Source organism: Diabrotica undecimpunctata, chromosome 6 (genome assembly GCF_040954645.1).
Source record: "Diabrotica undecimpunctata isolate CICGRU chromosome 6, icDiaUnde3, whole genome shotgun sequence".
NCBI lineage: Eukaryota > Metazoa > Arthropoda > Insecta > Coleoptera > Chrysomelidae > Diabrotica > Diabrotica undecimpunctata.
Genome location: NC_092808.1, coordinates 134,932,330 through 134,959,326, shown reverse-complemented (window position 1 = coordinate 134,959,326; position 26,997 = coordinate 134,932,330). Strand labels below are relative to the sequence as shown.

The following is a 26,997-nucleotide window of genomic DNA, read 5'->3' as shown; positions in this document are numbered from 1 at the left end:
AATTTAACCCCTCGATAATAGTGAAGAACCGTTCCATCTTCTTGAAACCAAAAATTTTGTGGTAACTGGCCATTCTGTTGAAGTGCAGGAATAATTTGGTTATTTAGTAAATCTAAATATCTAAATCTAAGTTTCCGCCTATGAAAAATGGGTCTATAAGCCTATTTTAGACAATTTCCATCCAAACATCTTCCATCACCATCTTCTTCTTAGCCTTTTCTCATCCATTTTTGGACATAGGCCTCTCCCAACTCCTTCCATCGATCTCTATCCTGAGCAACATACTTCCAATCATCACGACCACTATAACCGATCATTATTAATATTCCAATACGATATTTTGAGGTTAGTTGGTTAGGATAAGTTGAGGGTACCGGTGAAACCGGAAGTACAGTAACAAAAAATTGGGTGCGATGCGTTAAATGTCATTATCCTTGCATGCAAAGTTTTATGAATGGCGTATTTTTTGTGTTAAAGATATTTAGTTGATTCCATACTTTATCCCAACCCTGTATAATTCCGGTTTTGCCTTACGAAGTACAAGTTTGCACTAGGTTAGGGGCATCTATGAAGATGCTGGGGGCTTTCCAGATACTGTGGATCTCATGGGTTGATCGACTGACGAATTATGAAGTTCTCCGCAGAATGGGTAAAGGATGTGAAGTGCTGATCACGGCAGAGAAAAAACGGAAATTGGAGTACTTTGGTCATATTATGAGCAATAATGATAGGCATGGTTTACTTCAATTAGTCATTGAAGGAAAAGTATTTGTTATGAGGTGCGGGAAGACGACGTATTGCCTGGCTCCATAACCTAAGAACTTGGATCAATATGTCGATCGCAGGTCTGTTTCGAGCAGCTGTAGACAAAGTCAAAATTGCCACGATGATCGCCAATATCCGAAACGAATAGGCACTGCAAGAGGAAGATTAGATACTTTTATATAACATTTGGAGTTTCTTTTCTTAAACAACGTAGTGGCCAATAACTTTGATGTTTGTGAAATGATTTTCAAGTTAGGAATTAGGAATTAAGAAATGACTAGCTTATTACATATTATAATAGTATTTGCAGAAGGACGTTGTGACTGCAGCATAAAAGAATTACGACCCTGACTAGATGTAGTTATCTCGACCATTACAAAACTGCAGAAATACATAATCTAGAAAACTTTGGTTAGGGCACACTTTTCACTGGTATATCCTTTTCTGCGCGTTGAGATTTGTATTCTCAATCTTGGTACACGAAATATTAACAACACATTTCGCCAACGTCACCTGGAGAAATCTTGTGAATTTTATAAGGACATAATACTAATTTAACTTAACCACTTAATTAGTTTACTTTTTCATGAATCTCCTGTTGGTGCTTTAATTTCTTAGAGCATTGTATCGGTATATTCTTATACATGTAAAGTTTTTAATAGTGCCTACATATAAGAGGGTTATCTATAAATATACTATGATCACAATATTTTGTAACATGGAATGACTTTTTATGTAATTACTAAATCGGTAAATTTAACGAGATATATTAGCTTGAATGTAATCTATTAGGCATTTAATAATATTAAGGTCAATTGGTACTTAAACCAGCCATACAAGATGAAATATCGTATTACTACTTTCAATACTTCATGTACTTACTACTTAGGGTTTGTTGTATGCCACACGTAAGGGATAATACAAGTTAATTATGTGCTTCAATTATACAACCGGTGCTACTTATACAGCAACTTATACAATTAAAATCAAAGGCAAAAGAGACCGGACTAGAAATAAATATTCAAAAGACAAAAAAGTTAACACAGGCAAGAGCTAGGGGAAACAGACGCACAGTTGAATTAGAGGACGATATTAAAACGGTAGAAAGTTTCACATATTTAGGAGTTGCATTAAACACGGATAGAACAGAAGCACCAGAAATCCAAAGAAGAATAGTAAGGGGAAACAAAGCTTATTTTTCACTCGATCATGTGTTTCGCTCCAAAAACACATACTGAAGATCGAAAATCAGGGTCTACAAAACTATTATCAGATTAATAGTATGTTATGGATGCGAGACGGGTGATGACAGAAGAGACAAAAAGAAAACTGGAAGTCTTCGAAAGAAAAGTCCTAAGAAAGATATTTGGACCTATTAACGAAACCGGAATATGGAGATCCAGGTATAACCATGAACTGTACCAACTGTTCAAAGAGACACCGATCTCAGAATTCGTTAAACTTCAGAGACTTCGCTGGACTGGCCATGTAGTAAGAATGGAGACAGAAAGATTGCTGAAAAGAGCCCTAGATAGAAAATGCAGGGCGCAAGACCAAAAGGAAGGCCACGGAAAAGATGGGAGGATGAAGTGACAGCGGACGCGCAAAATTTGCTAGACGTGAGAACCTGGAGAAGATCGGCGCGGGACCGACAAGGTTAGAGGCATAGTTTGGAGGAGGCCAAGGCCCGATTTGGGCTGTAGCGCCATTGGAGAGAGAGAGCTACTTAAACAGAGTGTCCAATTTAGTTTTATGAAGAAAAGATATTTGAACTTTGATCAGATAAAAGGCATATATCGAGCACAGTTTAATTTAATCTTGCCCAAGTACTTTCGATCCATAGATCATCTTCAGGGGCATCTGAAATAAGCCAAGAAACGTTTTTTTATAACCAAAGAAATTGATTAACTTCGATAAAAACTCGAAGTTTATGGTTGATAAAGAGTTTTTTTGTGATTAACGTTTATAGACTTACTTCGTCAATTGCGGCCTATCCGACAAGAACAAAATGTCATAAACATATAAATGTACATCACACTACACTACAAAAGGAAAAGATATTTTTTATAAAAAGTTCTGCATGTTGTATAACGTCTATAAAGTATATAATATAGGCATATCATGCATAAAGTCTAGGTGGCATAACTGTATGAACTACACAATCTGACAATTACTGGGTAACCAACCAACTTGTGGGTTAAAATTTGTGAATATCAACAAACTACTCGGAATATTCCTTAAATGCTTTGTAAAATTAAAATGAGCGCTTCAGAACTTTCTCAAAAACGAATTTCTTTCAAAAAACTCAAATATATGTATATAAACAAGTCATTGTAATCATAAATCGCCTCTTAGTAAAACAATGTATTAGAATACACTTATTCCATTGAAAAATTGAGAATAAATGAGAATGATATATTTCTTTATATACAAATACTATGTTTACCCAAATTACCATTTTTTACGGGTATTATATTGGGCACAATATGATCTAACTTGTGACGAGTTTAAAAATAATCTATCAACGATCTCGTTAACTTAAAAAGAAAATATAAACAAGTATTCATGAAGAAGAACTGAAAGAAGAACAAAAAAGCAAAGAAAAGTAGGCATATCTAAACAAAACCATTTATAATGTATCATAACCTAAGAAAAGTACTTATTAAGGAACTACTTCATTTAATCATTAGTTAGGAGATTACTAGTTAGTTTTAGATATGAATTATTAAGTAGTGATTACAACTCCCTGAGGATGGTAAAATCTACAAAAGTTTTAAGTTGTTAACAAAAAAAAAACAAAAATAAATCAACAGTATGTACAAATAGCCTTAAAAATAAAAATATACCAGCATAAATAATTTTCTATGACTATCAAAAAATAATAAATGGTTTATAACCTATCAATAATTTATTATCAAGTTTTCAATGGGTACTTTTTATATTGAAGTGGTTAAACAATTAAATAAGCCAATATCATTAAATTTTAATACATACATTATTATTATCGCATTTCACTGGATTATCAATCCTGGTTTTAAAAGCGTGTTTTTTAAAAATATATATGATACAGCAAATGCTAGATGTACATTGATTTAATGGGTATGTGATACTCTATGAAGGGTCTGTTTTTCAGATGGGACACTTTTTTAAATTGTGCCCTTTGAAACCATATATTCCAGCTCTTATAATGAGATTATTCTTTAAAATTTAGTACAATTAAGGTCAACTCCAATGGTATATATTTACCATCAAGGATTATAACAATTTAAAAAGAGCTAATTAACGGGAGGAGAAAGGGGGGTATCCAAAGGTTCAAATTAAGATAAATACTTCAAAAAGTGTGTCAATTATATATGAAGATCAATAAATAACATAGAATTATTTAATATCTTTAATGGGGATTAACAACATGAGCAATTTCAATTTCAAGTTGAAAATTTTTACAGAAGTAATTGAATGAACAGTTAAGATCATAAAAATAGATAACTTTACATGCCATGCAAAGCTGACAGCTCACTGAAAATTATATACTTTTTTCAATTCTTAAAATTTGTTTAAACTTAAAGAAAAATTTTCCATCAATATTTTTAAGGATGTAGTAAACTAAATTATAATTTTTGTTGTATTATAATTTCAGTTTTTTTATTTTTAGCCATATTTTGATGATTTTTTCAGCACAGTGTGTAAAAATTTATAAATTTTAATTTAGTATAGTGAGTTTTTTAATAAAATTTTGTATTTGACCTCTAATATTTCTACCAAGCATGTCCCAAACGTAGTCTATTGGGTTCAGATCTATCGAACACACTGGCCAGTTCATTTTATTAATACCAACTTCCTATAAATATTGCGTGACACATATTGCAGAGTGGGGTCGCGCATTATCTTGCATTAATAGAAAATCATCGCAGATATATTGAGAAAAGGGTACTACGTGATTAGCTAAAATTTGCTCAATATACCGGTACGCAGTCAACGAACCCTCAATAAATACCAATTCAGTGTGGGTCTCTCGGGATATTCCTGCCCATATCATCACCAAACCCCTTCCAAGGCTAACGCGGGGACTGAAAGCGCACTCCGCAAATCTCTCTCCAGTTAGACGCCATACTCGTTCTCTCCCATCTAATGAGTGAAGACAGTATCTCGACTCATCCGTAAAAAGAACATTACTCCATTGTCCTAAATTCCAATGTAAATGTTTCCTGGAAAATCGTAGTCTAGCCACTCTGTGCCGTGGATGTAATTTGGGCCCAGTTGCTGGTGTGCAACTTTGCAAACCAGTTTCATGTAATCTTCGACAAACTATAAATCATCGTTAAAAAAAGTCCTAAATTGTGGGTGGCAAATTCATTTGGCTCTAAAAAATGAATAAAGGCATATTTTGACATGAAACAAAAAACACAATGCTAAGGAGACATGGTTGCAACCGAAAAATAGGGTTTAACGAAAATTCGCAAACGGAATTATTCCACAGGATGTTCCAAAGTTAGGATAATAAAACTATGTTTTAATTAACCCCGTACAATAAGTCAAATATAAAATTTTATCAAAAAACTGACTGTACCAAATTAAAATTTATAAATTTATACACAGTGTGCTAAAAAAATCATCAAAATAAGGGTAAAAATAAAAAAAATTAAATACTTTGAATTTGACCAACATTTCCTCCATTGCGTTTTTGTTGCATCTGAGTGTATTTCCAATATACCTTCAATAAAAAAAATTATAAACATAACACAAATTTGCTGACTTAATATTCAATTATCTTTATTATAGACTATATTCTTAATTATATATAATATTCCGAATAAATGCCCAAAATATAAATTTTTGAGTCATCATAAGGTTTATTTTACTGAATTACGATTTGCTTAAAAAAATTGATATTTTATAATATTTAGGAGAAACTATTCTGCAGTAAATATTTTAATAAATATTATTTTGGAGAATAAATATAAAAAAGTAAATCAAAATTATTGTGAAATAATATCTCATATAGAAACTCATTGAAGCAATTTATACATGAAAAGCTTATTCGATTTAGCTACAAATTTTGGCATCTTTGTGGAAATAGCAGGTACTGTTATATGTTTGATTTTTATACTAGCAAAACAATCGCTAAAAATGATCTCAAATATTTGACCTTGATATATTAGATTGCTTTTCTAAATCTGTAAGCCACTAGGTATTTTTTAACAATTTATTTACCAGCAAAGATTAATATTTAACTTACCGAAAAGTGAATACCGAGCAACAAGAACCTTGCAGAAAAATAGATTAGTGAGGTGTCTGATACAAGATAAAAAAGCTCTTAGTAAAGAAGCTCCTGAATGATATGATTTTCGATTTGATGTACATCAAAAAATACTTTTTGTAGAATGGAATGGTAATAAGTGTGTTACTACAGTATTTAATTTTGATAATATAGAACCTATCACAAGATGAAATCACAAGCTCAAAATATCATAGCCAAAAATACCACTAACATCATAGCTAAGAAGTGATATCAGCCAATATTCAGAAAACTGAATAATATCGCATTAGTCAATTCATAGCTTCTCTAAAATTGAGTCTAAAAGTCAAATATTACTTTATTCGATTTTGGTTGATCTGTAGCAATTCCTTACCTAAATTTGACTCTTAATACAAGAAGCATAGTAGGAATGTCTAGAACATCAACATCTACAAAGTATTTACAGACATAAAATTTGATGAGAAAGAAACACTTCATGGATAGAATAGAGACAATGTAGAGTGGAAAACATTGTCAAGATAAAAAAATAACATATTGTGGTACCTGTAACATAGTGTAAAAATTGTTTTACTCTATGTTATGGTATAACGACCAGTGATCTATTTATAGAACAGGTCAAAAATGCAAATATATAAAATAATTTCATGAATACTTCCATATTAAGAACAATATTACTGATAATTATGTACAAGCAAAAATTTTGAAATTTGAAAAAAAATCAATTTGGATGTTAATATGTTGTATAATTCTTACCAATTATTAGTCAAAAAAAAATATTCAAAACTTGTTTTGCTAAGTCTAAACATAATATATATAATTTTGAATCTTTTTTTTTTTTCTATTTGTTTTGATGTGTTGTGAATATCCTGTATGATTGAATAACACAAAATATCTCTAGATCAGAGATAACAATATATGTTATTTATTCTCACATAAAAACTACACTCTCTTATACTTTTCATAATCATAAAATTGTTAAATCTCTTAATTTGAACAAATTCTACAGCATTCAAGATAAAATATTAAACAATTTCACTATAGTATAAAGTTAATTATGTTTTACATACCTCAACATACCTTAAATTCAAATAACAATTTGAAAGGTTTCATGATGATAATAGCCACCAAAATATGCCAGTGATAAGAAAATATGGATCCAAAAGACAGTAAAAAAATTAAGTTGTTCACAAAAAAGTTTCTAATAAAGCACTTTTAGTTACAAAAATCCTTAGGGACGAAATTGCACTGTTAATGGGATTACCAGAGTGTAATTTTATAGTTCCTCTGTACATACCTATACTTTTTGTATCAAAAATTACAACTGGTATACATGCCATTTCCAATATTATTTATAAAATTACGGATTATAACAGAGTAAGTTCTTTTATATTTTATAACACCAGTGATAACAAAATTCACTGGATATTTAGTATATTTTTTGTATAAAAATTTATTGATATTGACTTAATTCAGTATGTATGTGCTTAATATGTTTAGTGCATGTTATAGAAACGTACAGCTTTAAAAATTTTATCCAAAGCTTCTCTGTCTTTGATATCTACATTATAAAATGTAACAGTCTCCCCAGTTATTTTTTCAACCCTTTTCAAAGCTTCTGGCTTCTCTGATCCAATAGCATAGCAATTAACTAAATTATCTAATGCTATCACGGTATAATTATTTTTTAGTAGTTCAACAACTGTGTGAGATCCTACGTATCCAGCACCACCAGTCACCAAAATTGTGCTGTTACCCTTCATTTTTTCAATTGTAACCCACCACCTGAAATAAAACATGAAGCAGGTTACAATTTATTTTTTGTCTTATTAAATTAAATAAATATATTTAAAAATCATGTATTTCTTATAAATCACTTACTCTTAATTCAGAATTTGACTTTACACACAAGAAAAACATAAGTCTTCTTAAAAAATAAATAGCGTGCAACAGATTCGCTGGCAAACACAATTCTAAATAATAATGTTACTAAAATTTAAATATTTTAAATAAGCAATACGTGACAACTAGAGCAATAGATGCAATAAACAAATAAACGCAAACATCTATTTTTAAATTTTAATTAAACTTACCTCAAAATTACTTACTTCGTTAAATAACCTAGCGGTATGACTGCATAATAGAATAGGACGAATACGTAACTAGACTTATATAGTAAGTTGAGCATTGTTATCAGAAATTTAAATTTTTGCAGTGATAAGATATGAGATCAATTTGTATACGTCAACATACAACAACCTTAAAATAAATTGCATATATAACCTAATAACATGACTTTTTTAACTCTGCTTCTTTTTAGCAATTATGCATGTTTATATCGTTTTGATATTCTAGCTACCAAGATAGTATTAATAAAATATTAGGAGGAAATAAGATAATTATTAATTGACGCAACATTGAAAAGAATACCTTAGATAATAAAATTATAAGCGGCATTTTTAATAAAATACAAGTGTTGTTGCCAATAATCTTGGTTTTTGTATTTTGACATTTACTTTCTTTTGCTAACTTCGTGCTCTTATGAGATCTAACATAACCTAAAAATATAAATATCAACTAAAAAATACAAGAAAAAGGAAAATTTTAATAAAATGGCAAGTAAAAAATCTAGTTCAAGAAAGCCAGAAGAACTAAAAAAAATGAGCTTAATTCAATTAAAAGAAATATTAAGTCGGGAAGAATCTCTCCTAAAAAATAAATCTATAATATCCAAACTTTCAGATAAAGGAGAATCAATTAAAAAATTTCATGAACAAGTCAAATATGAAATAAAATATAGGGAAGAAATGGCAGATCTAGAAATTTCCATTTCGACGTTACAAATCTCCGAATCTGATAAACATGTTCAGAAACTGTGTGAGTTAGAAAAAAGCCCTGGAAAAGAAAGGTACAAACCATTTTCAACATTAAACACAACCAAAGAAATTCATACTGATAGGAAGGTTTTTAAGACTATGGAAGATTGGAGTAAATGTAATAAACCAACAAAATTAATACCCTTAGCAGAATCAATGGAAATCCTGAAACAACAAGATGAAAAAATTAAAGAAGAACAAATTAAGTTTAAACATAGACTTCTAGAAAGGCAATTAGAGGAGGAGAATGCACAAGAGGAAGAGGATGAGGACAGTGAGAGTGGGGTTGATAAAGCTGAAAGTGAATCGGATGATGAAGAGACAGTAGCTGATTTACATATATTAAATACTTAACTGTACAAAAACCCAATCCAAGAATTGTGATATAGTTTTATAAATAAAAAAATAACTTAACTGAACACTTTTTACCAATTGTTTTGTAAAGTAACTAAAAAATCCAATCACAACTGTAATCAATTTAATAGAACACTATCCCTGTAGTGATCTTTAAAAAACTATGGCCAAATATTTTGCTTAATAGTAGTGTTGTCATTTTTCCAATTTTGGCTCTTCTGGAGAATGTTTTAAGGGTCTTCTTCATAGAAATATAGAAAATTTTTTACATCATTATCTTCCCATATATACATTTTTATTTTAATCTTTCAAGAGATGAGATTTTAGAAAAATTTTTGGCATTTAATATACAATTTGTTGATGATGCAATGTGCAATTTTGATTCTTACCTATTTTTGTTGGGATTTTTGAAAACATAAAACTAGTAAGACATACGAATAGAGCCAAAATTAACGTGATTGCTGAAATCCAATTAACTATTATGCATCCAGTAAAATATACATTCTTCATTATTCTCCGCCTTTTACAGATATATCCTGCTTAAATGTCATCTTTGCTCTTCTGTTCCTACTACTTTCAGGAAAATGCAACTCAGCAATGCTTCATACTGCACCATTATCATGTTGATCTTGAATATGACCTAACCATCTAACTAATGCTTTTATTTTGGTATCAATTATATTCCAAAATTTCCCCAGACAGAAAACTATTATTTTTCTTAAAAATTGAAAATATCGTGCATCTTGTTCTATGGACACTTCTTTTTTGACCCCCTATCTTTCTGTTTTTTTTTTAGTTCTAGTATACTTCAGTGATCACTCTGTTAGTTTTGTGACCTCTGTCTCTTGGTCCATTATTTATTAGTGCTCCATCCTTTGTAGTCATCTCTTTTTAATAAGGCTCCTTATTGATGTTTTGCAGTAGAGTTCAAGGTCTCCTCTGACATTTATCTATAATTTCACCAAATATTCTGCGTAATTTCCTCTTCCAAGTGTTGAAACTTTCTTAGTTTTATGTGTCATTCAAAATTTTTATTTATATTAAATGAGTTGTGTACTCTACCTTTTACAGTTGCAACTTTCCATGTTATCTTTTAATTTCAAAAAAATAAAATAATATATTTATACAATCTGAAAGAAATACTAAATGTTTTAACATATGTCAAATATTGATTTTTGAAGAGAAACTTCTATGCTGGTGTCAAAATTTAAAAGTCATCCATTTAATAACAATATTGAATCATCTGTTTAAATTTTTATTCTAGAGACTTCTCGTTTTAAAACAATTTATTGTAAATACAACATAAGATTTTTACAATTATCAGTTCAACTATTGTGTTAAAGTGTGATAAAAAGAGTTATTAGTACAATATTTTAAGTTAAATTTTCATATCTATACTTTGGAAGATATTAAATAATAAAAGTATTTTATTCAATTTTAAAAATACAGAAAACACAGTATAAAACTTCACACAGTCTACAGTATCTACAGCCTCTGTAATAATGTTTTTCCAGCCATTTTTCTTCATCATGAATTTCTATACCTACTCCACTATTTCATTTTTTTTCTTGAACAAATTGTTAAATGACTTGTTAACTTAAGGTTTTGGAAGTCAGATTTATTTGTAACAAATTGATAGAAAAGGAATAGAACTTTACATTATTTATACATTCTCAAATGATTTTGTTAAAAACTTGAAATTGTGTGATAGTGATTTATAAAATATAAATTTTAGCCTTGTTATTTGTAATAAGACATGTGCTGTTTGCTTATTCAGGTAAAAAAACATTTTATAACTTTTTTTAATAAAACTTGATAAATTGTTGAGAACATTTTATTTCCTTTTCCTATTATTCACTAATATCGCCGAACTTCGTATCGCCTTAAAATCCAATAATGAACCAAAGTTCAATAAGCTCCTATTTCGAGTTTATTAAGTAACATAAATCTCTGGGTAATGAAAGGAATGTGCTCGAGGTATCAAAAACAACTTTAGCATTTCCAACATCTAACAACTGCTTCGAAAACACAATTGCACTTTGATCTTGTAAAAACACTCGAATGTTATTTGTCAATTGGAGCGTCCTTAAATACCGCAATAATTTGGATGATGTTGGGCATGCGTTTAGTTCGTCCACAGCAGTTAAAATTGGGGAATTATTATTAACACATCGCATGTTTAAAGCCTAACGAAATGCTATTGATAGGTGCTGAGAGTATTTTTTTTTGTAAATCGTTATAACTGTGATTATGTTGGTTTCATGTTGGCAGAATACATTTATAAAGTTTTTGCTAAATTTTGTCTTTTTTAACGCGTAACGCTCATGGGTGTCGTCAGTACTAGATCATTAATCTTTCATCCATATGCTAAGAGACTGACATGTCTGTCTTTGATTTTTAAATTGTAGAAAGTTATTATTGTCAAAAGAAACATTTACTGGAAATTTTAATAGAAAACATATTACAATAATAATATTAATAATTACGAATTATGAAACTCTACAAAACAATTTCCAACACAAAGGCCAGGTTTTTCAGGACAGAATATCGTGACTCAAATATCGTGTCTTTTCTTAAATTATTCTTTGAACATACTTTACATCTTTTTCTCTTTATCCGACTTTTACTACCAACATTTAAAATTTTTGAAATGTTGTGCTTTTGTGTTGTTTGTATGCTGGAGTAACCAATACTATTTCAGAACTTTTTAAAAGATGTCTGATCATAATTTCTAAACGATATTCATATAAACTTTTGTAAAAATAATAGAAATTTAATAACAAAACTTGAAATATGTGAATAACTATTTTTTTTTTATACCATCTGAGCGTCTTTCGCTCACATGGATAGTAAGTGAGCATTTTATCTTTGCGATCAACGACACTCATAAATTCATTATATTTGGATATATTTAGGGGTTATTTTTTATTTGGTTTCTTTTGTTTTCAGTTTCGATAAGTTCATTTTTTAATTTCCTTGGATATGTAGGTAGGGGAAAGGCACCAAATTTGAGACACTTTTTTTGAAAAACAAATATAATACAGAATATTCAAAAGTTTTGAAAACATTTATTTCAAAAACTTTAATGTTTCTAGAAAACAACAAAAAAAAATTAAGCGAATAAAACATATATTTTTGCAAAACAATACATTTAATTTTTTTTGCGACATTTAACATTAAAAATAAAAGGTGCCCTAATTTGGAATAGCCACGTATCTAAACTTGAGACAGATACCTTAATTTGAGATACTATTCAAAAAAGCCCTTTCCTTCGCAGAAAAGGCAAATAAATGTGCTGGACTTTATTTTTCCACAGTCTTCATGTGCCCACCTGCCACATTGGTAACACTTTGCCCATCGTTCGCCATATCTATCGTCGGAAAATTTGCCGGTGCAAAATAAACATTCCGGGTCGTCTTCTCCACTTTCGTTGGACGATGAATCAGCTAATGGAAAGTCTTCACTGCTATCTGAGCTTGAACTCGAAGAAACTTTCCGCTTCCTTCTTGATGTTTTGCCTTTTGATGTAGAAGGTTGACCTACGTCTTCATCTGCTCTTTCTTCTTCGGGCGTTGCTGTTTTTTTTTATCTAACACCTTTTGTTGAAATGTTTTTTTCTGGAGCAAATGCACAATCCAAGTTTAGCTGAGGTACTAGTTTTTTTTGCTTTTTTCTTCTGCAAACTTTGCTCTAATTCTTCTTTGTAGGGTGTTAGAGTAATTACTGAAGCCTTTCCTGATCTGGCATGTGGTTTTTTAGTGGTATCTCTCTTATATGTAGGGATTGGACAGATGTCTTTCGGAGAAACAAGTTGTTGATGAGGTAGTGGTGGACTAAGAGTTCTATGTTCTCGCATTGGATGATTTGGTTGTTCATGGTTTGGTTCTATTATTTGTTCGTCCCTTTCGTTTTGTGTTTCTAAGTGCTCTTGAATTCCAAATTCAAAGTCCCTAAAAAATATGGCGACAAATAGGGACCAGTCCAGTTTTTCGGAAACCATTGCAAGATATTTCCATCGTCGCAGCTTTGTTATACGCTCTACAAAAAATACTGGCAACGGCATAAGACGACACAACACTTAACTGTTTTCTCTAAGCCAGTTTTCTATTTCTTGTGCGTAGTAAGTTTTCAGCGGTGCCATGAAAGCAACATCCAACGGTTGCATTTTATGTGTAGAATGTGGTGGGAGGCAAATAATCGTCACATGATTTTGTTTGGCCAAATCTATTAGAGCAACGTTTCTCGTATGAGCATAGTGACCATCAAGGACGAGAAGAACAGGGTCTGCAGCTGAAGGTTTAGTGAATTTTATGAAGTGTTGAAGCCATCTAGTGAAAATATCAGCCTGTACCCAACCTGACACATGGCATTCTGCGACTGCTCCCGTGGGAGCTCCTAGCATCAACTCTGTTTTCATATTTTTTCTAGGGAAGATTAATAATGGTGGTACGAAAACTCCTGCAGCATTCATACATGTAATAGCAGTAATCAGCTTGCCCCTTTCTGCTGAAGTAAGGGACGAAACCTGCTTCTTCCCTTTCATGGAAATTACTTTGCTATGTTTATGTTGAACAATTGTAAGGCCCGTTTCGTCTACACTGAATATACGTTGTGCAGGGTTAGTAAGCTTAAGATATTCTGGTTCATACAGGTCAAAGAACTTGGATACATTTTCAGGAGTAAAAGATTTTACTCGAGCACATGACATTCCCTGAGGAGTACGCATTGAAAGCGTAGGATGCATTTTCAGAAAGAGCCTCAACCATTTCTTTCCGGCTGATTTTTTGACTCCTCTAAATGGATGTGGTATTGAGTTTCGTATTGCAAGTTGAAATCCCAGTCGATTTATATCACGCGCTCTTAGCCCGAAATAACGTTGCTCCATAGTTAGGGCATACTCAACCAACTCATTTTCTAATTCCAAAGGAAGAATAGGTCGACGGCCAATTGATATCCCGACGAGTTCTTCTGGAGTCTTGTCTGATTTTACATATCGTTCTAAGGTACCGTTTGGTACCCCAAAAACTTTTGAGGCTTTCAAATAGCCCATCTCTCTATTTCTTACTGTATTTACAGCCCGTATCATATCATTTGCGTTCCATTTTTTATTTTTTGGCGACATCTACAAACAAAAAACACATAAAAATAAAAATTTTACAGGTATCTCAAATTAGGATTGTTCCGTTAAAAATAAAACGCATTTTTGTTGGTTATGTGTGCCACACAATTACCGTTTAATTTGCATAAAATGTATTAACGAATATTAAACTAACAAAAAAAAATAATTTGAGTAAATGTTATCATCTTACCTTGATGTATTGTAAGTTTTTATAAATTCCGAAAAAAAATTGTGTAATGTGTAAATCAAATTAACGTCGACAAAACAACAAAGGTCACTTCTAAGCGTCAACTAACAGCAGATCTACCACTACTGCACAGAATGATCAGTTTTCAATATTTTCACTAGATGTCACCCTATCGTACACAAATATACGACGGTGTCTCAAATTAGGCGCCTGTCTCGAATTCGGTGCCTTTCCTCTACATAACTTCTCTTTTTCTCTCCACTTTCCTACTAAAATATCATCTTTTTTATTGCTCTACTGTCTGTCCTTGTGTTAGTTTAGCTTCTAAAACTTTTTTAGGGTTACCTTTTCTCTTGGAAATTAAAGTTCCTATGCAGATTATGCAGAAGGTATTGTTTTGTAAAAGCGTTTTTGCTAAATCAACACTTCCATAAAAAATATCTATAAAAAGAGAATGCCCAATGTTAGGTGTATCTCGCATTAGTTCTAAGACTACTTTTTCAGAGTGGCCTTTTCCACGTGCAGAGTCATAACGTCTTGTATATAATTCATACAAAGCGCTACGCCGTTGGGTTCTGCCAACACAAACAATTTAATTGCTTTTCATATATATTCGAAAAGATAATCTACCACGCCATAATACCATACTTTAATCAAGGGATAGGTTATTTCCTAGTTGATATACTTCAGCCATTATATTATTAAAGTAATTTAAAAGTGGTTTAATTTTATAGAGTTTATCTTCTATTATACCCCCTTCTGGATTTCTGGCAAAATGTAGACATCTCAAAATAAGCAAGTAACGATCTCGGCTCATATTATTATGGAAACATTTTAATTGAGAAAGAGGATCGGTATTCCAGTAGTCTATTGGTTTTCCATGTTCCCATATGTAATGTAAGTCCAAAAAATGTTTTAAGTTCGTTGACAGACACAGGGTTGCATTGATTTATACGTGAATGTTCTGCAACACCGGATAAAAATAACGATTCGGCATAAACATTTGTTTCCTGCACTATCATCTCAACAAAAACATATCTTCTACAAGAAGTCAAAAAAAATCATATGGAAGACCAGTCCCTGGAACATCTACTAATAACCCAGAAGATTAGGTAAAATTAAAATTTTGCATTACAATAGGATCGTCTTTCCACGAATCCTCACTTAAATTTGGCCCCTCCTGTATATTTTCATTCCTATCTGCATTTCCATGTAAGGCTTCAACCAATTCAGAATTGTCATTTTATTCTTCAATATCTAAAAAAAAGCAAATAAGGCAATTTTACAAGAAAATCGAATGCTGTAAAATAATTCTGTTGATAATATTCTGAAAGGTTGACATTAAAATAAACATTTCAAAACATGTATATAAATGAAGTTGATATAATTTTGAATTCATTTCTTAAATCTCGTATTGGAATCATATCTGTACTTTATTATAAACATACCTGTATCTTCATCTGACAGATCTACCTACACTATTATTGGATTCACTGAATTCATCTTCACAAGATGAATTATTTATCTGAGAATCTATTTGGGGAAGCTTTAAAAGATCAAAAAGGAATTATCATAGGAGGAGAAATAATTAACAATATACGGTACGCCGACGATACTGTGATTCTAGCTGAAAACATCGACGATCTGCAGGAGCTAATTAATAGAGTTGACATGGAATGCACAAATTGGGGACTGTCGATAAATATCGATAAAACTGAATACATGGTGACCAGTAAAGTGGATATCGGCGCAACCCAACTGATATTAAACCAACAACCGCTGCAGAGAGTTCAGAGATTCAAATACCTTGGATGTTGGATTACCCAAAATCTGGATCCATCCTTCGAAATTCGATGTAGAATTGAACAGGCAAGAAACTCATTTCAAAAATTCAAGCCTCTATTATCCAATTAACTCATTAAATTTGGAAATCCGTGAAAAGTTTACAAGATGTTACGTGTGGTCTGTACTTTTGTATGGATGTGAAACTTGGACTTTAAACGCCGATATCATGAATAAAATCAAGGCGTTTGAGATGCGGTTGTATCGAAGGATACTAAAAATTCCATGAACTAGCAGAACCAGAAACGAAGAAGTTCTTCGAAGAATGGTACATCAACGAATTCTATTAAATATTATTAAGAGGCGTAAACTAGAATATCTTGGACATATAATCAGAGGACCAAGATATGAGTTCCTTCGGCTAATTCTCAGCGGTAAAATCAAAGGAAAGAAATGGATAGGACGGAAGAAACTCTCTTGGTTGAGGAATTGGCAGTGGACCAATTGCTACACGTAGCGCAAGACCGAGATCAGTATAACAATATTATAAGCATAGTAGTCGCCGACGTTCCGTAGGGATATGGCACTCTAAGAAGAAGAAGATGAATTATTATTTAATAGTAGGTATACTATATAATTGATCAGTATTATAATTTAATAATTTGAATTATTTGCATTAATATAATTATCCAAAATAAAAAAGTCTAATAACAAAAAATAGAATAAGGTTAGTTTAAATAATTTAGGAATTAGTTTTTGTACTTGGAGAACAGATTTTCTTTTTTGATTACTGGTGGCTTTTCTGTGTTTTTTATTTTTATAGTAGGTGCAAAACAGAATTATTGTGAGTCCATCTTTGGAAGCCTTACTTGCAGTGATCATTTCTTCTCTTAGGTTATAAGTTATGTTAGATAATGCTTTCGTCGAAATAAAAATAATCCCGACTCATCTGCCTTAAAATATCTAGCGGTGAGTATCGCTTCAATAAATTGAGCAGTATTGGGATATACTTTATTCGGGATGACGTACTATTATCAGTTATCCCTAAAAATTGCATTACTATTATTATGACACATTTCAATAGATCAACAAAAATAATTTACTGGTTTAGGTATGTAAGTTTTGAGAAAATAAATACATTTATTATTTAAACAAATTTATTGTTTTTCTAATACAAAAGTTTTAACTTTTTTTAGCAGCGTTTATTCATCTTTCATATTCTTTCTTCAAGAACAAATTTAAATCTTTAGAAAAAAAATCGACCTCAGGTGCTTATTCAGAAAGTGATTTGCTTGACCAAGAGTTCACATTGTTCACCTTTTAAGATTTTCTTCAGTATGCGATCTCAAATGTGGTTTAGATTAACTGTGTGAGAGTATACCTTAAAAACAAAATTCACACTTATAGGTTATTTGCCATTGTGTACTCTCAAATGATTTGTCAAGTTGCCTGTTGTAATAAACTGTTTAAAACAAATTTCGCACTTGTAAGGCCTTTCTCCAGTGTGCACTCTCCTATGACTCTTCAAATGACTTATCTGAGAAAACTGCTTAAAACAAATTTCACACTTGTAAGGTTTTTCGCCAGTGTGTATTCTCGAATGATTTGTTAAGTTACTTCCTGTACTAAACTGCTTAAAACAAAGTTCGCACTTGTAAGGTCTTTCCCCAGTGTGCGATCTCATGTGACGCCTCAACTGATTTGCTTGTGCGAACTCTTTACAACAAATTTCGCACTTGTAAGGTTTTTCTCCAGTGTGCAATCTCGAATGCCTAATTAAATTTCTCGAATCACGAAACTGCTTCAAACAAAATTCGCACTTGTAAGGTTTTTCCCCAGTGTGCGATCTGATATGACATTTCAAATCACATCTTTGTGTGAACTGTTTAAAACAAATTTCACACTTGCAAGGTTTTTCGTCACTGTGAAATCTCAAATGACTTTTCAAGTTACCTGCTGTAATAAACTGCTTAAAACAAATTTCGCACTTGTAAGGCCTTTCTCCAGTGTGCAATTTCATATGTCGTTTCAAATGAGATGGTCTAGTAAACTTGGTAAAACAAGTTTCGCACTTGTAAGGCTTTTCTCCAGTGTGAATCCTCATATGTACATTTAATAAACTCCTATTGGCAAGTTGCTTAAAACAAATTTCACATCTTAATATTTTCTCTTTAACAACTGGGCTCATAAGTTGTTCTAAAATTGACGAATGTACAGGTATAGTTTTCATAGTTTCCGATATGCTCTCATCTTTAATAATGCCTAAAAAAAAAACTAGAATATATATTTTTTAAGGGAAAATTGACATTAAGCAATGAAACGAAATGAATGACAATAACAACAATATCAAATGAAATGAAATTAATGATGGTATAATAGTATAAAATGATTTAACTAAACTGTAATAAAATATACAGTTGAGTCCATGGTTCTTTACGTCTTTACTCGTGTGTCATTAATAGCTGTCGAGGTAAAACACATAATTTTTATCAAAAGCCTGTTTTTATTAAGTAAAGACACATGTTATTTTTATTATCGCTCTAGACTCAGTACATAGAAAAAAGATAGGTACAAAAAAGACGCTTGGGGACATTATCAGATTTTAAGTACAATTTGTGACGTTTCTGGTTTGTTTACTTGTGGCTGTCAGTTTTGTCCTGTTTTTGAATTTACAATAATTACTATTTAAATGGGAATAAGCCACAATTAAAGGTTAAATTACGTTTATTGATTATTACAATTTCCACTTCGGAAATCGTTCTCAAAATACAAACATTAGTTAATTGACTATTAAATTAACAATTTACTGTTTGTATTTTGAGAACGGTTTCCGAAGTGGAAATTTAAACGTCAATAAACGTAATTTAACCTTTAATTGTGGCTTATTCCCATTTAAATAGTAATTACTTTAAAATGCCACAAGAAAATAGCTTCAGAACAATATTGAATTTACAAGTTTTGATATTACACAAACAGTTAGTTGTTTTTCACACTAATTGTATATTTGAAATTTTATGTTTAGTGTATTTTATTTTAAAAGTGAAAGAAATGACTTCAATAATGAGAAGCATATATTATTATTATTTATTTAACAACTTTATTACATAACAAAATTTATAATTTGAAACTTTTTATTCTTGGTTTTTTTCAATTTCAATTAAAAATATTGATATTTTAATTTTGTTTTAGAGGATAGCAGCTGCACTTAAATTGGCGAGAAAAACAGTATACTACAATATACAAAAAAAAGAAAAAAATCCTGTTTTATCTTCTCCAGAAAAAGGAGAAAACTACCGATTTACCCAAGGGCAATAAATTGGCAATTCGAAATACAATATATAATATGTACCAGGATTGTATGTAAACCAACTTTCTGTTAAGAATTACGAGTATGACTTAACATGTTACAGTAATATATATTAAAATAAATAACTTTTTAGAGAAACATGTAATTGTTTCTAAAAGTAAAACATCCTTCAGTAAAATATTAAAAGATTTGGGTTTTAAATTTAAAAAAGGTGATCATTGAAGAGCTTTAATTGAAAGTCATATGCCAGTACTGCGAGCCTATATAGCCTTACGTAAATACATGGAAAACTGAAATAGTACATCTCTTCCTGTTTTCTACATAGCCAATGTCTAATGTTCGCAGATGACTTGAAATTTTATAAATTTATAGATAGCCTAAAAGATCAAGCCTTTTTGCAAGATGACTTAGACCTGCTACAAAATTGGTGCAATTAGAGCAAACTCCACTTAAATGTTTTTCTTATAAAGTCAATAGAATTGAAACAAGCTATACTATTAATAATCAGCCACTGAATTATGTTTCTTCTATTCGGGATTTGGGTGTTATTTTGATTATATAGTATATTTTGGGTGTTATAAGAAGCTTACTTTCTATGACCACATACACTATTTCAATAAAGGCATCTAAACTTCCTGGTTTCGTTACTAGGAATTGCAGGCATTTCTCCATTGATTCAACAATATTAGTGCATTTTTGCTTAGATAGAACTATTTTGGAATACTATTTTGGTCATCCTATTTTCAGAACAATATTGATACCATAGAAAGAGTCCAGCATTTTTTTGAGATATTGTAATTACTAAGTCCACACCACTTTTGAAAATCATGATTATTCCCCTCTCTATAGTCGGTTCACCAGTCTGAACTGTCTAGTGAATTTAGTAATTATTTTTTTGCCAAGTTAGTTACGATTTGACAGACTAGAAGTGGCTGGAAATTATTATACAAATATTATTATATGAGCACACATACTCATAGCCACTATTAATAGTAAACAAACTAAATAGTAAATAAAATTGAACTTTACGAATTACCAAAATCAATATTTATTTATTTGCGCCATATAATAAATAGTTATGTTAAATTATAACTGAAAAATATTTTTTAAATATATACTACCCAAAATTCTATGGGTTTAGTATACACTTCCACTATCTATAATAATTCTTCTTTTTTCAATGAAAAAAGGCTGTAAGGCTGTAATAAAAGTTTATTTAAGCTGTTAATAGGACTAGGAACTTTTGTGTTGTAGGTTTCCAGCTATGAATCTGTCAAAATATGCCTGAGCTGAGCAAATTAACCTTAACAACAATTATGTGTTATTATCTTTAACCTCACTTAAGAACCTTTGTGATATATCAGCAGCTATATTTATATCTAAGATCATACATAGATTTATTGATTGTCCAAACTTGTTAAGCCAGATTAACTTTAGTGTTTCCCATCAATCTCTACTTTATCACAACATTTTCAATATTCCTTTCCACAGAACAAGCTATGATGGTATTCAACCCATTGGATAGATGTTCTCGTTTTTGATATGTTACATATAACATATAATTTTAACTCAGTTAAAAAGATCTCTTGCTTTGTGATTTGTATATTGTTATTGTTGAATTTTGTTCTTGTTATATTTTGTTTGTTTTTTTCTAGCATGTAAGATTTTTAATCTCATTTTTGATATTCATTTTATATTATCAGTAACTTCAAGATTTGAACTCTAACTGTGATATTGTATATTGTAATTTAAACTGTTAATGGGTTTATCCCGTGTATTAAATAAATACCATCAACAGAAATGACCTAGCATGTACAATAAAACTGTAGTGACATGTATAGCAATATATAGAATAAATAGAAACAATACAGAAAAAATCAGGCTTAGATGAAATCTATTGAATGTATTTAAAATCACATAGAATAAAAAGTTCACCTTACATTCTTTATTATTTATCTCACCTGAGTTATAATCATCTGGTTCATTCTTCAAGTCTTCCAGATCGAGAGATGTAGATAACTCACTTTTTATATATATTGGGGCACCTTCAACAAATTCTTCCTTAATTTCAGCTTTTACAACCATAACTAATAAAAAATAGGAATGACACCACATTATTGACTACTATTCTATTACTTGTCTTACCTGAATTACCTTCTGGTTCATTCCTGAAGTATCCCAGATAGTCAAGGGATGTGGATGGCTGACTTTTTATATATGAGTCAATTAGAACAAACTCGTCCTTAATTTTAACTTTTTCTGTCATAGCTAATAAAATAGGAATTATCCAAAACAATATCGCAAATATGTGCACAAACTTAAAAATTCATTGAAACCACAGCAGCCCAACACACTCTCACCTCCTAGCAGTGCCAGTCCCTAACCCTCTTATCATGCTCTTATCTACCATGGCTCTTATCTATGTGGCCAGTCTCGTCAGTCGTCACGTCGACGTCTCGTGTTAAACACGTGGTCTGTGTTGTTACTGTTGTTAAAGAGTAAAACAACGATTGGCGCATCGCCTAGTGCCAGGGTGCGTAACTATATTATATATGACGGTAAATTCAAAGGGCACGTAAAATTACCTGTTAGGACTGTACTCACCTGGAAGTAATGGAAAATTAACATAATCCTAAAATAACAAAAAAAACCTCTATACGATAATATGCATATATTTTTCGTATACTATTTGGGTTTTCTTATTATGTGGAGGTTATATTTTTATTTTCCGTTACGTTAAAAGTGTAATGGAATGGAGTAAAATGCCAGTGGTTAAAAAAATTAAAAGAATAAAATCTTAATTTATAAAAATGATACAAGAAATAACAATACAAAGTGCAGTATAATTTAATGTTCTTAATGTTATGACAACTTATCAGCATTTAAATAATTGTTAATTGTTTTATTCTAATGTCAAATTTTATGTGAATACAAGCCTGGCCTTGATTAGCAATATACTGTGCCTTGGTTTTCTTACCTGGTCGTGTTAAAACAAAGTCGAAACGGCTGTTCTCTTAATTCTTTGTTCATATTTTCTCTCCTCTTTCTGCGGTGGATTTTCTTTTCTTTATTGCGTAGTTATTTATATTCCTTCTCTGCTTGTCGGGTTCTGTGCCCCTGTTGCATAAACAAGTATGCTCTGATTTTCTTTCTGTTATAATCTGATAGGTATTCTTCTTCAAAACAGTCAATCAATCTTGTTCTTCTTTGTTTACTTTTCATGCATAGTAATTTTTCAGCTGCTTCTTTCATGATGTTTCTGCACTTTTTATTTATGTTTTAGTCTGTTTTCTAGTTTGATGTTTATATTTTCTATTTTTGTTTATATTTTTGAGTCCTTCTACATTGTATCGTTCATGTTTAGAACCTATTTCCTTTTTTAAACTTTCAAATTCTGGTCCTTACCCTACTTTCGACCCAGTAGTGATCAGAATCCGCATTTGATTCTCTTCTGGTGCGGACGTTTATTATATTCGATTGGTGTCTCGAGTCTATAATGATCTATCATATTTACTGTAAGTCCATCTGGGGATTTCTAGGTGCCTTTGTGCATATCTTTTCGAGCGAAGTTAAAATTATACAATCGATTTAGTAGTTTTATTTAATATTTTTGCCAGATTATAATATATTAAAAGCGCTAAAAATTTCGTTGACCTATGACACTAGGTGTCACTTTTCCGAACTTGCTTATAGCAAATACGAGCGCTAATGTATTCGCGTTAGCATCGGCCCACTCGGACAATCAATGGGACTACCATGGAATAAATTATACGAACTATACGAATATACGAAATCGGTGAGTCCGCGTTATCCCGACCGACGTCAAGCGTTGCTAGCGCAACCAGTTGTGTTGGTAGCGCTGACAAAGTGATCTCAACGCGATCAATCATTAAACATATTTCTTTTTATATTAATAGTGAAATATTTCTATTATAATTTAAGAATATTTTCCGTTATCCGCGTCGTTATTAGTGCTGCGTATAACTTGATGCGCAGTATGTGCAACGCGTGAACTGCACGCTACTAACACAGCTTGCCGTCGGGATAACGCGGAATCCCCGACGGCAATGTCGTTCGCATAATTTACTCCAGGTAGTGTCATGACCAGCCAGTAAAACATCAAATACCTGGACAATCTGAAGAAGTTAAAAAAATTGGGACCGTATTGCCTCAGCTTAAGATACAAAAAATAATATACTGGCTTTCAGTCAACCTGCACGAAAAAACTGGGTGTACCCAATATCTCCGTCTTCTCTGCTGTCGGTATAAAATCACTGTTAAAACTGTTTCTACACTTTCGTCTTCGACAAATATAGAACTCAAACTGAACCAGGGCGGTCGCGTAAACGCACATTCAACGTCTGACAAGCACGCACCGTGTAAACACTACACAAAAATTTAGCATGCATTAAGTACTTGTCTCCGTGGGGAGTTGTCTGTCTCCCATCGGACGCGTCCCCAGGTGGTGGATAGGGGAACGCCCTAAAAGGTCATAGGACCGGTGGGTAGTTGGGAAATAAAAATACCAACCGCGAACCAAGACAGACTAAGGTATGGCGACCCTAACAAAAGAGTCTCTGGCCCTCCAGGTTGGGGGTTGGGCTAGAGGTTGACAACCTCTTCCTGTAAAAAACATATGTTACGGAACCTCAGGAACTATTAGCTGGACGGAATTCACGACGACGACTCTGCAAACGAAAAATGGAATTAAGATTAGGAACATGGAATACCCGAACCCTTACCGAACTGGAGCACTCACATCCTTAGTAGCCATAGTGACCACGTACAAAGTAGATGTTTTAGCACTACAAGAAATGCGGTGGACGGGAACTGGCACTCTTGACAAGAGAACCCATTTCATACATCACAGCTGCAATGAAAACCAACACATAGATGGGGTGGGATTTATTGTAAACCGAAGAACAAAAGGACTTATTATTGACTTTAAAGCCTACAGTCAAAGAATGTGCTATTTGCGCTTAAAAGGAAAATTCTTTAATTACAGTTTGATCAATACACATGCCCCAGCTGATGACAAACTAGAGGAAATAAAAGAATAGTTCTTCGAAGACCTAGAGCAAGCCTACAGGAGATATCCCAGAAATGACATTAAGATTTTATTAGGTGATATGAATGCAAGAATAGGACGAGAGCGAGTTTTCATGCCCACGATAGAAAAGCATAGCCTACACAACATCAGTAGCAGCGATAATGGTTACAACAAGAACAAGAGAGAAAGAATTCAAAGCATGCTATAAGAAAGTTAACATCAACAGAAAAGAATTTAAGGCAACCACAAGACAATGCAGAAGTGATAATGGCGACCTATTAACAAGGAAAGGTGTATTGAATAGATGGGTGAAATACTTTAACCAGGCACTTAATATAGAGGAAGAAGCAAATCTGGAAGACGAAAAAGATGATGTAAGGGGAACAGACGAGAGGGAAGAGGATCCACCAACGATTCTTGAAGTTAAAGATGCAGTTAAAAAACTAGCCAGAAACAAATCATCCGGAATAGATAATCTCCCAGCTGAACTATATAAAGAAGGTGACCATGGTACCATAATAGCATTACAGTAGCTTATAAAAGAAATATGGACACAGAAATCCCTCTCCAATGATTGGAATCTCAACATACTCAACACATATTTATAGATTACAAAGCCGCCTACGATTCTGTGAATAGAAGAGAAATGTTCAAGGCAATGAAAGAGCTATAAATATAAATACCAAATCAGTTGGTAAATTTAACAAAACTAACTCTTGAAACAGTTGAATGTAGAGTACGAATTCAGGGGGAACTGTCTGAACCTTTTAACACAAATCACAACCACTGGTTCAATATATAATAAAGCAGAGCAAATTCTGGCCTACGCTGATGATATTAATATTGTTGGGAGAACGGAAGATAATAAAAGGAAAAATACAAGATGATGTAGGGCATCTAATTAGGGAAGAGCAAAGTGGATTTACGCCTGGTCTTGCTCTGATAACTTGTTTATGGCCCAACAATTAATAGAAAAAAGAATAGCGGTTGGTACCGAAGTACATCTAGCCTTTATCGACCTAGAAAAGGCGTATGATACAGTTCCAAGACTTAAATTGTGGCAAGCTATATAAAAACTCGAGATTAGTCCATACCTTTTAGGAATAATCACAGAAGTACACAGGGATAATACTACTTACCTAAAAATCGGAAATAGACTATCAGAGCCAATAAAAGTAACTAAAGGACTAAGACAAGGATGTAGTATGTCAACCTTACTGTTTAATTTATATATTGAGGCAGCTCTGTATATGTATTAATAGTATACTGTTCTCCCTGAACTTTGCGGATGACCAAGTCGTCCTAACTCAAGATTTTTATGATCTAGAATTTATGATAAAGCGTCTATACAAAGAATATGTAAAATGGGGGTTACAAGTCAGCATGAAGAAAACAGAATATTTAGTTACCAATGCAGATGCAAGGTTTGAAGTGTTGATAGACGAGGACGTGGAAATCAAACAAGTGGAACAATTTAAATCTTTAGGTGTACTCATTGATAAGAACGGCTTGGGAGAAACCGAAATTAAACACCGAATTTATCAGGGACTAAAATTGTAGGTTGTCTGAACTCCTTATGGTGGGATCGCAACATTTCCAAAAGGGACAAAAAAAAGAATAGGGCAAACCATGGTTGAATCAGTTCTCTGTTATGGCTCTGAAGTATGGACAATTAATGCAGACTTGAAGAGAAGATTGTTGGCAGTTGAAATGGATTATTTGAGAAGAAGTGCTAGAACATCAAGGCTGGAAAGGAAGACCAACGAATATATAAGAAATAACATGGATGCTACAGAAACGGTCATTGACAGAATAGAAAGAAGAGGTTTAAAATGGTTCGGACACCTATTGAGAATGCCTGACGAACGTTGGCCCCAAAAACTTCACAGATGAAAGCCCTTTGGAAGAAGAAAAAGGTAGACCTCGACGGTGATGTAATAGAGAGGATTGGAGGAGGAGCATGCCTTGGACCGGGAGGATTGGCGGAGGAGAATGGGAATACGGCGATAGCCGTCTCCAAAATGTACTGTATTTACAAGTTGGATCCTGTATATATATATATATATATATATATATATATATATATATATATATATATATAATATATATATATACACACACACACGAAAAAAGAGAGGCGTATGTAGCATTAAAGGAATTAGCTACAAAAATGGGTTTAATAATAAACACCAACAAAACGAAGTATATAAAAATACTACGACCACTTGTTATAGAAAATGACGTCATCGAAGCAGCGAATGAATTTGTATACCTGGGACCGCTCCTTAACACTGAAAATAATA

At 32.1% G+C, this 26,997-nt stretch overlaps 4 protein-coding genes and 1 long non-coding RNA gene across 9 annotated transcripts in view; 1 reads left to right on the top strand and 4 right to left on the bottom strand.

The window, feature by feature from the left end:
• Gale (UDP-galactose 4'-epimerase) overlaps positions 1-11,039 on the bottom strand; it is a 45,919-nt gene extending 34,880 nt beyond the window's left edge. Inside the window, exons 1-2 of one of the 4 annotated variants that reach the window (XM_072535460.1) lie at positions 10,312-11,039; positions 7,540-7,804 (exon numbers count right to left, since the gene is read on the bottom strand). In XM_072535460.1, the coding sequence (XP_072391561.1) occupies positions 7,540-7,804; positions 10,312-10,334 (288 nt within the window). In that variant the 5' untranslated portion in view covers positions 10,335-11,039. Of the gene's footprint in view, positions 1-7,539; positions 7,805-7,900; positions 7,925-8,112; positions 8,284-10,311 lie in introns of those variants that run through there. The other 3 variants (XM_072535459.1, XM_072535461.1, XM_072535462.1) reach the window with 3 other exon arrangements.
• Positions 3,737-7,531, bottom strand: LOC140443941 (uncharacterized). Its single transcript, XR_011951285.1, has 2 exons — positions 7,100-7,531; positions 3,737-5,476 (listed from the first exon to the last, which is right to left on the bottom strand). It is a non-coding gene; the product is annotated as an uncharacterized lncRNA (long non-coding RNA).
• LOC140443940 (uncharacterized) lies at positions 8,545-9,314 on the top strand. The gene has a single exon (XM_072535463.1). It carries the CDS (start codon positions 8,632-8,634, stop codon positions 9,247-9,249), a length of 618 nt encoding a protein of 205 aa, XP_072391564.1. The 5' UTR covers positions 8,545-8,631; the 3' UTR covers positions 9,250-9,314.
• Positions 11,040-13,327: 2,288 nt separating the features above from the next.
• LOC140444626 (uncharacterized) lies at positions 13,328-14,299 on the bottom strand. The gene has a single exon (XM_072536389.1). The coding sequence runs from the start codon at positions 14,297-14,299 to the stop codon at positions 13,328-13,330; it is 972 nt and encodes a 323-aa protein (XP_072392490.1).
• A 3,184-nt stretch (positions 14,300-17,483) lies between these two features.
• LOC140443937 (uncharacterized) lies at positions 17,484-22,093 on the bottom strand. Of its 2 annotated transcripts, none has more exons than XM_072535458.1 (3): positions 21,799-22,093; positions 21,606-21,731; positions 17,484-18,599 (listed from the first exon to the last, which is right to left on the bottom strand). In XM_072535458.1, exons 1-3 carry the CDS (start codon positions 21,908-21,910, stop codon positions 17,746-17,748), a joined length of 1,092 nt encoding a protein of 363 aa, XP_072391559.1. In that variant the 5' UTR covers positions 21,911-22,093; the 3' UTR covers positions 17,484-17,745. The 2 variants fall into 2 exon arrangements, with proteins under 2 accessions (XP_072391559.1, XP_072391558.1); XM_072535457.1 differs by having other exon boundaries at positions 21,790-22,091.
• Between the last annotated feature and the right edge of the window lie 4,904 nt (positions 22,094-26,997).

Excerpts from the sequence above, each read along its gene's own strand:
- LOC140443940 (XM_072535463.1), top strand. The coding sequence starts at position 8,632 with ATGGCAAGTAAAAAATCTAGTTCAAGAAAGCCAGAAGAACTAAAAAAA.
- LOC140444626 (XM_072536389.1), bottom strand. The coding sequence starts at position 14,299 with ATGGGCTATTTGAAAGCCTCAAAAGTTTTTGGGGTACCAAACGGTACC.
- LOC140443937 (XM_072535457.1), bottom strand. The coding sequence starts at position 21,910 with ATGACAGAAAAAGTTAAAATTAAGGACGAGTTTGTTCTAATTGACTCA. Across the intron at positions 21,732-21,789 it reads TGAACCAGAAGGTAATTCAG|TTATGGTTGTAAAAGCTGAA; the intron begins GTAAGACAAGTA and ends ATTTTTTATTAG. Across the intron at positions 18,600-21,605 it reads ACCAGATGATTATAACTCAG|GCATTATTAAAGATGAGAGC; the intron begins GTGAGATAAATA and ends TTTTTTTTTTAG.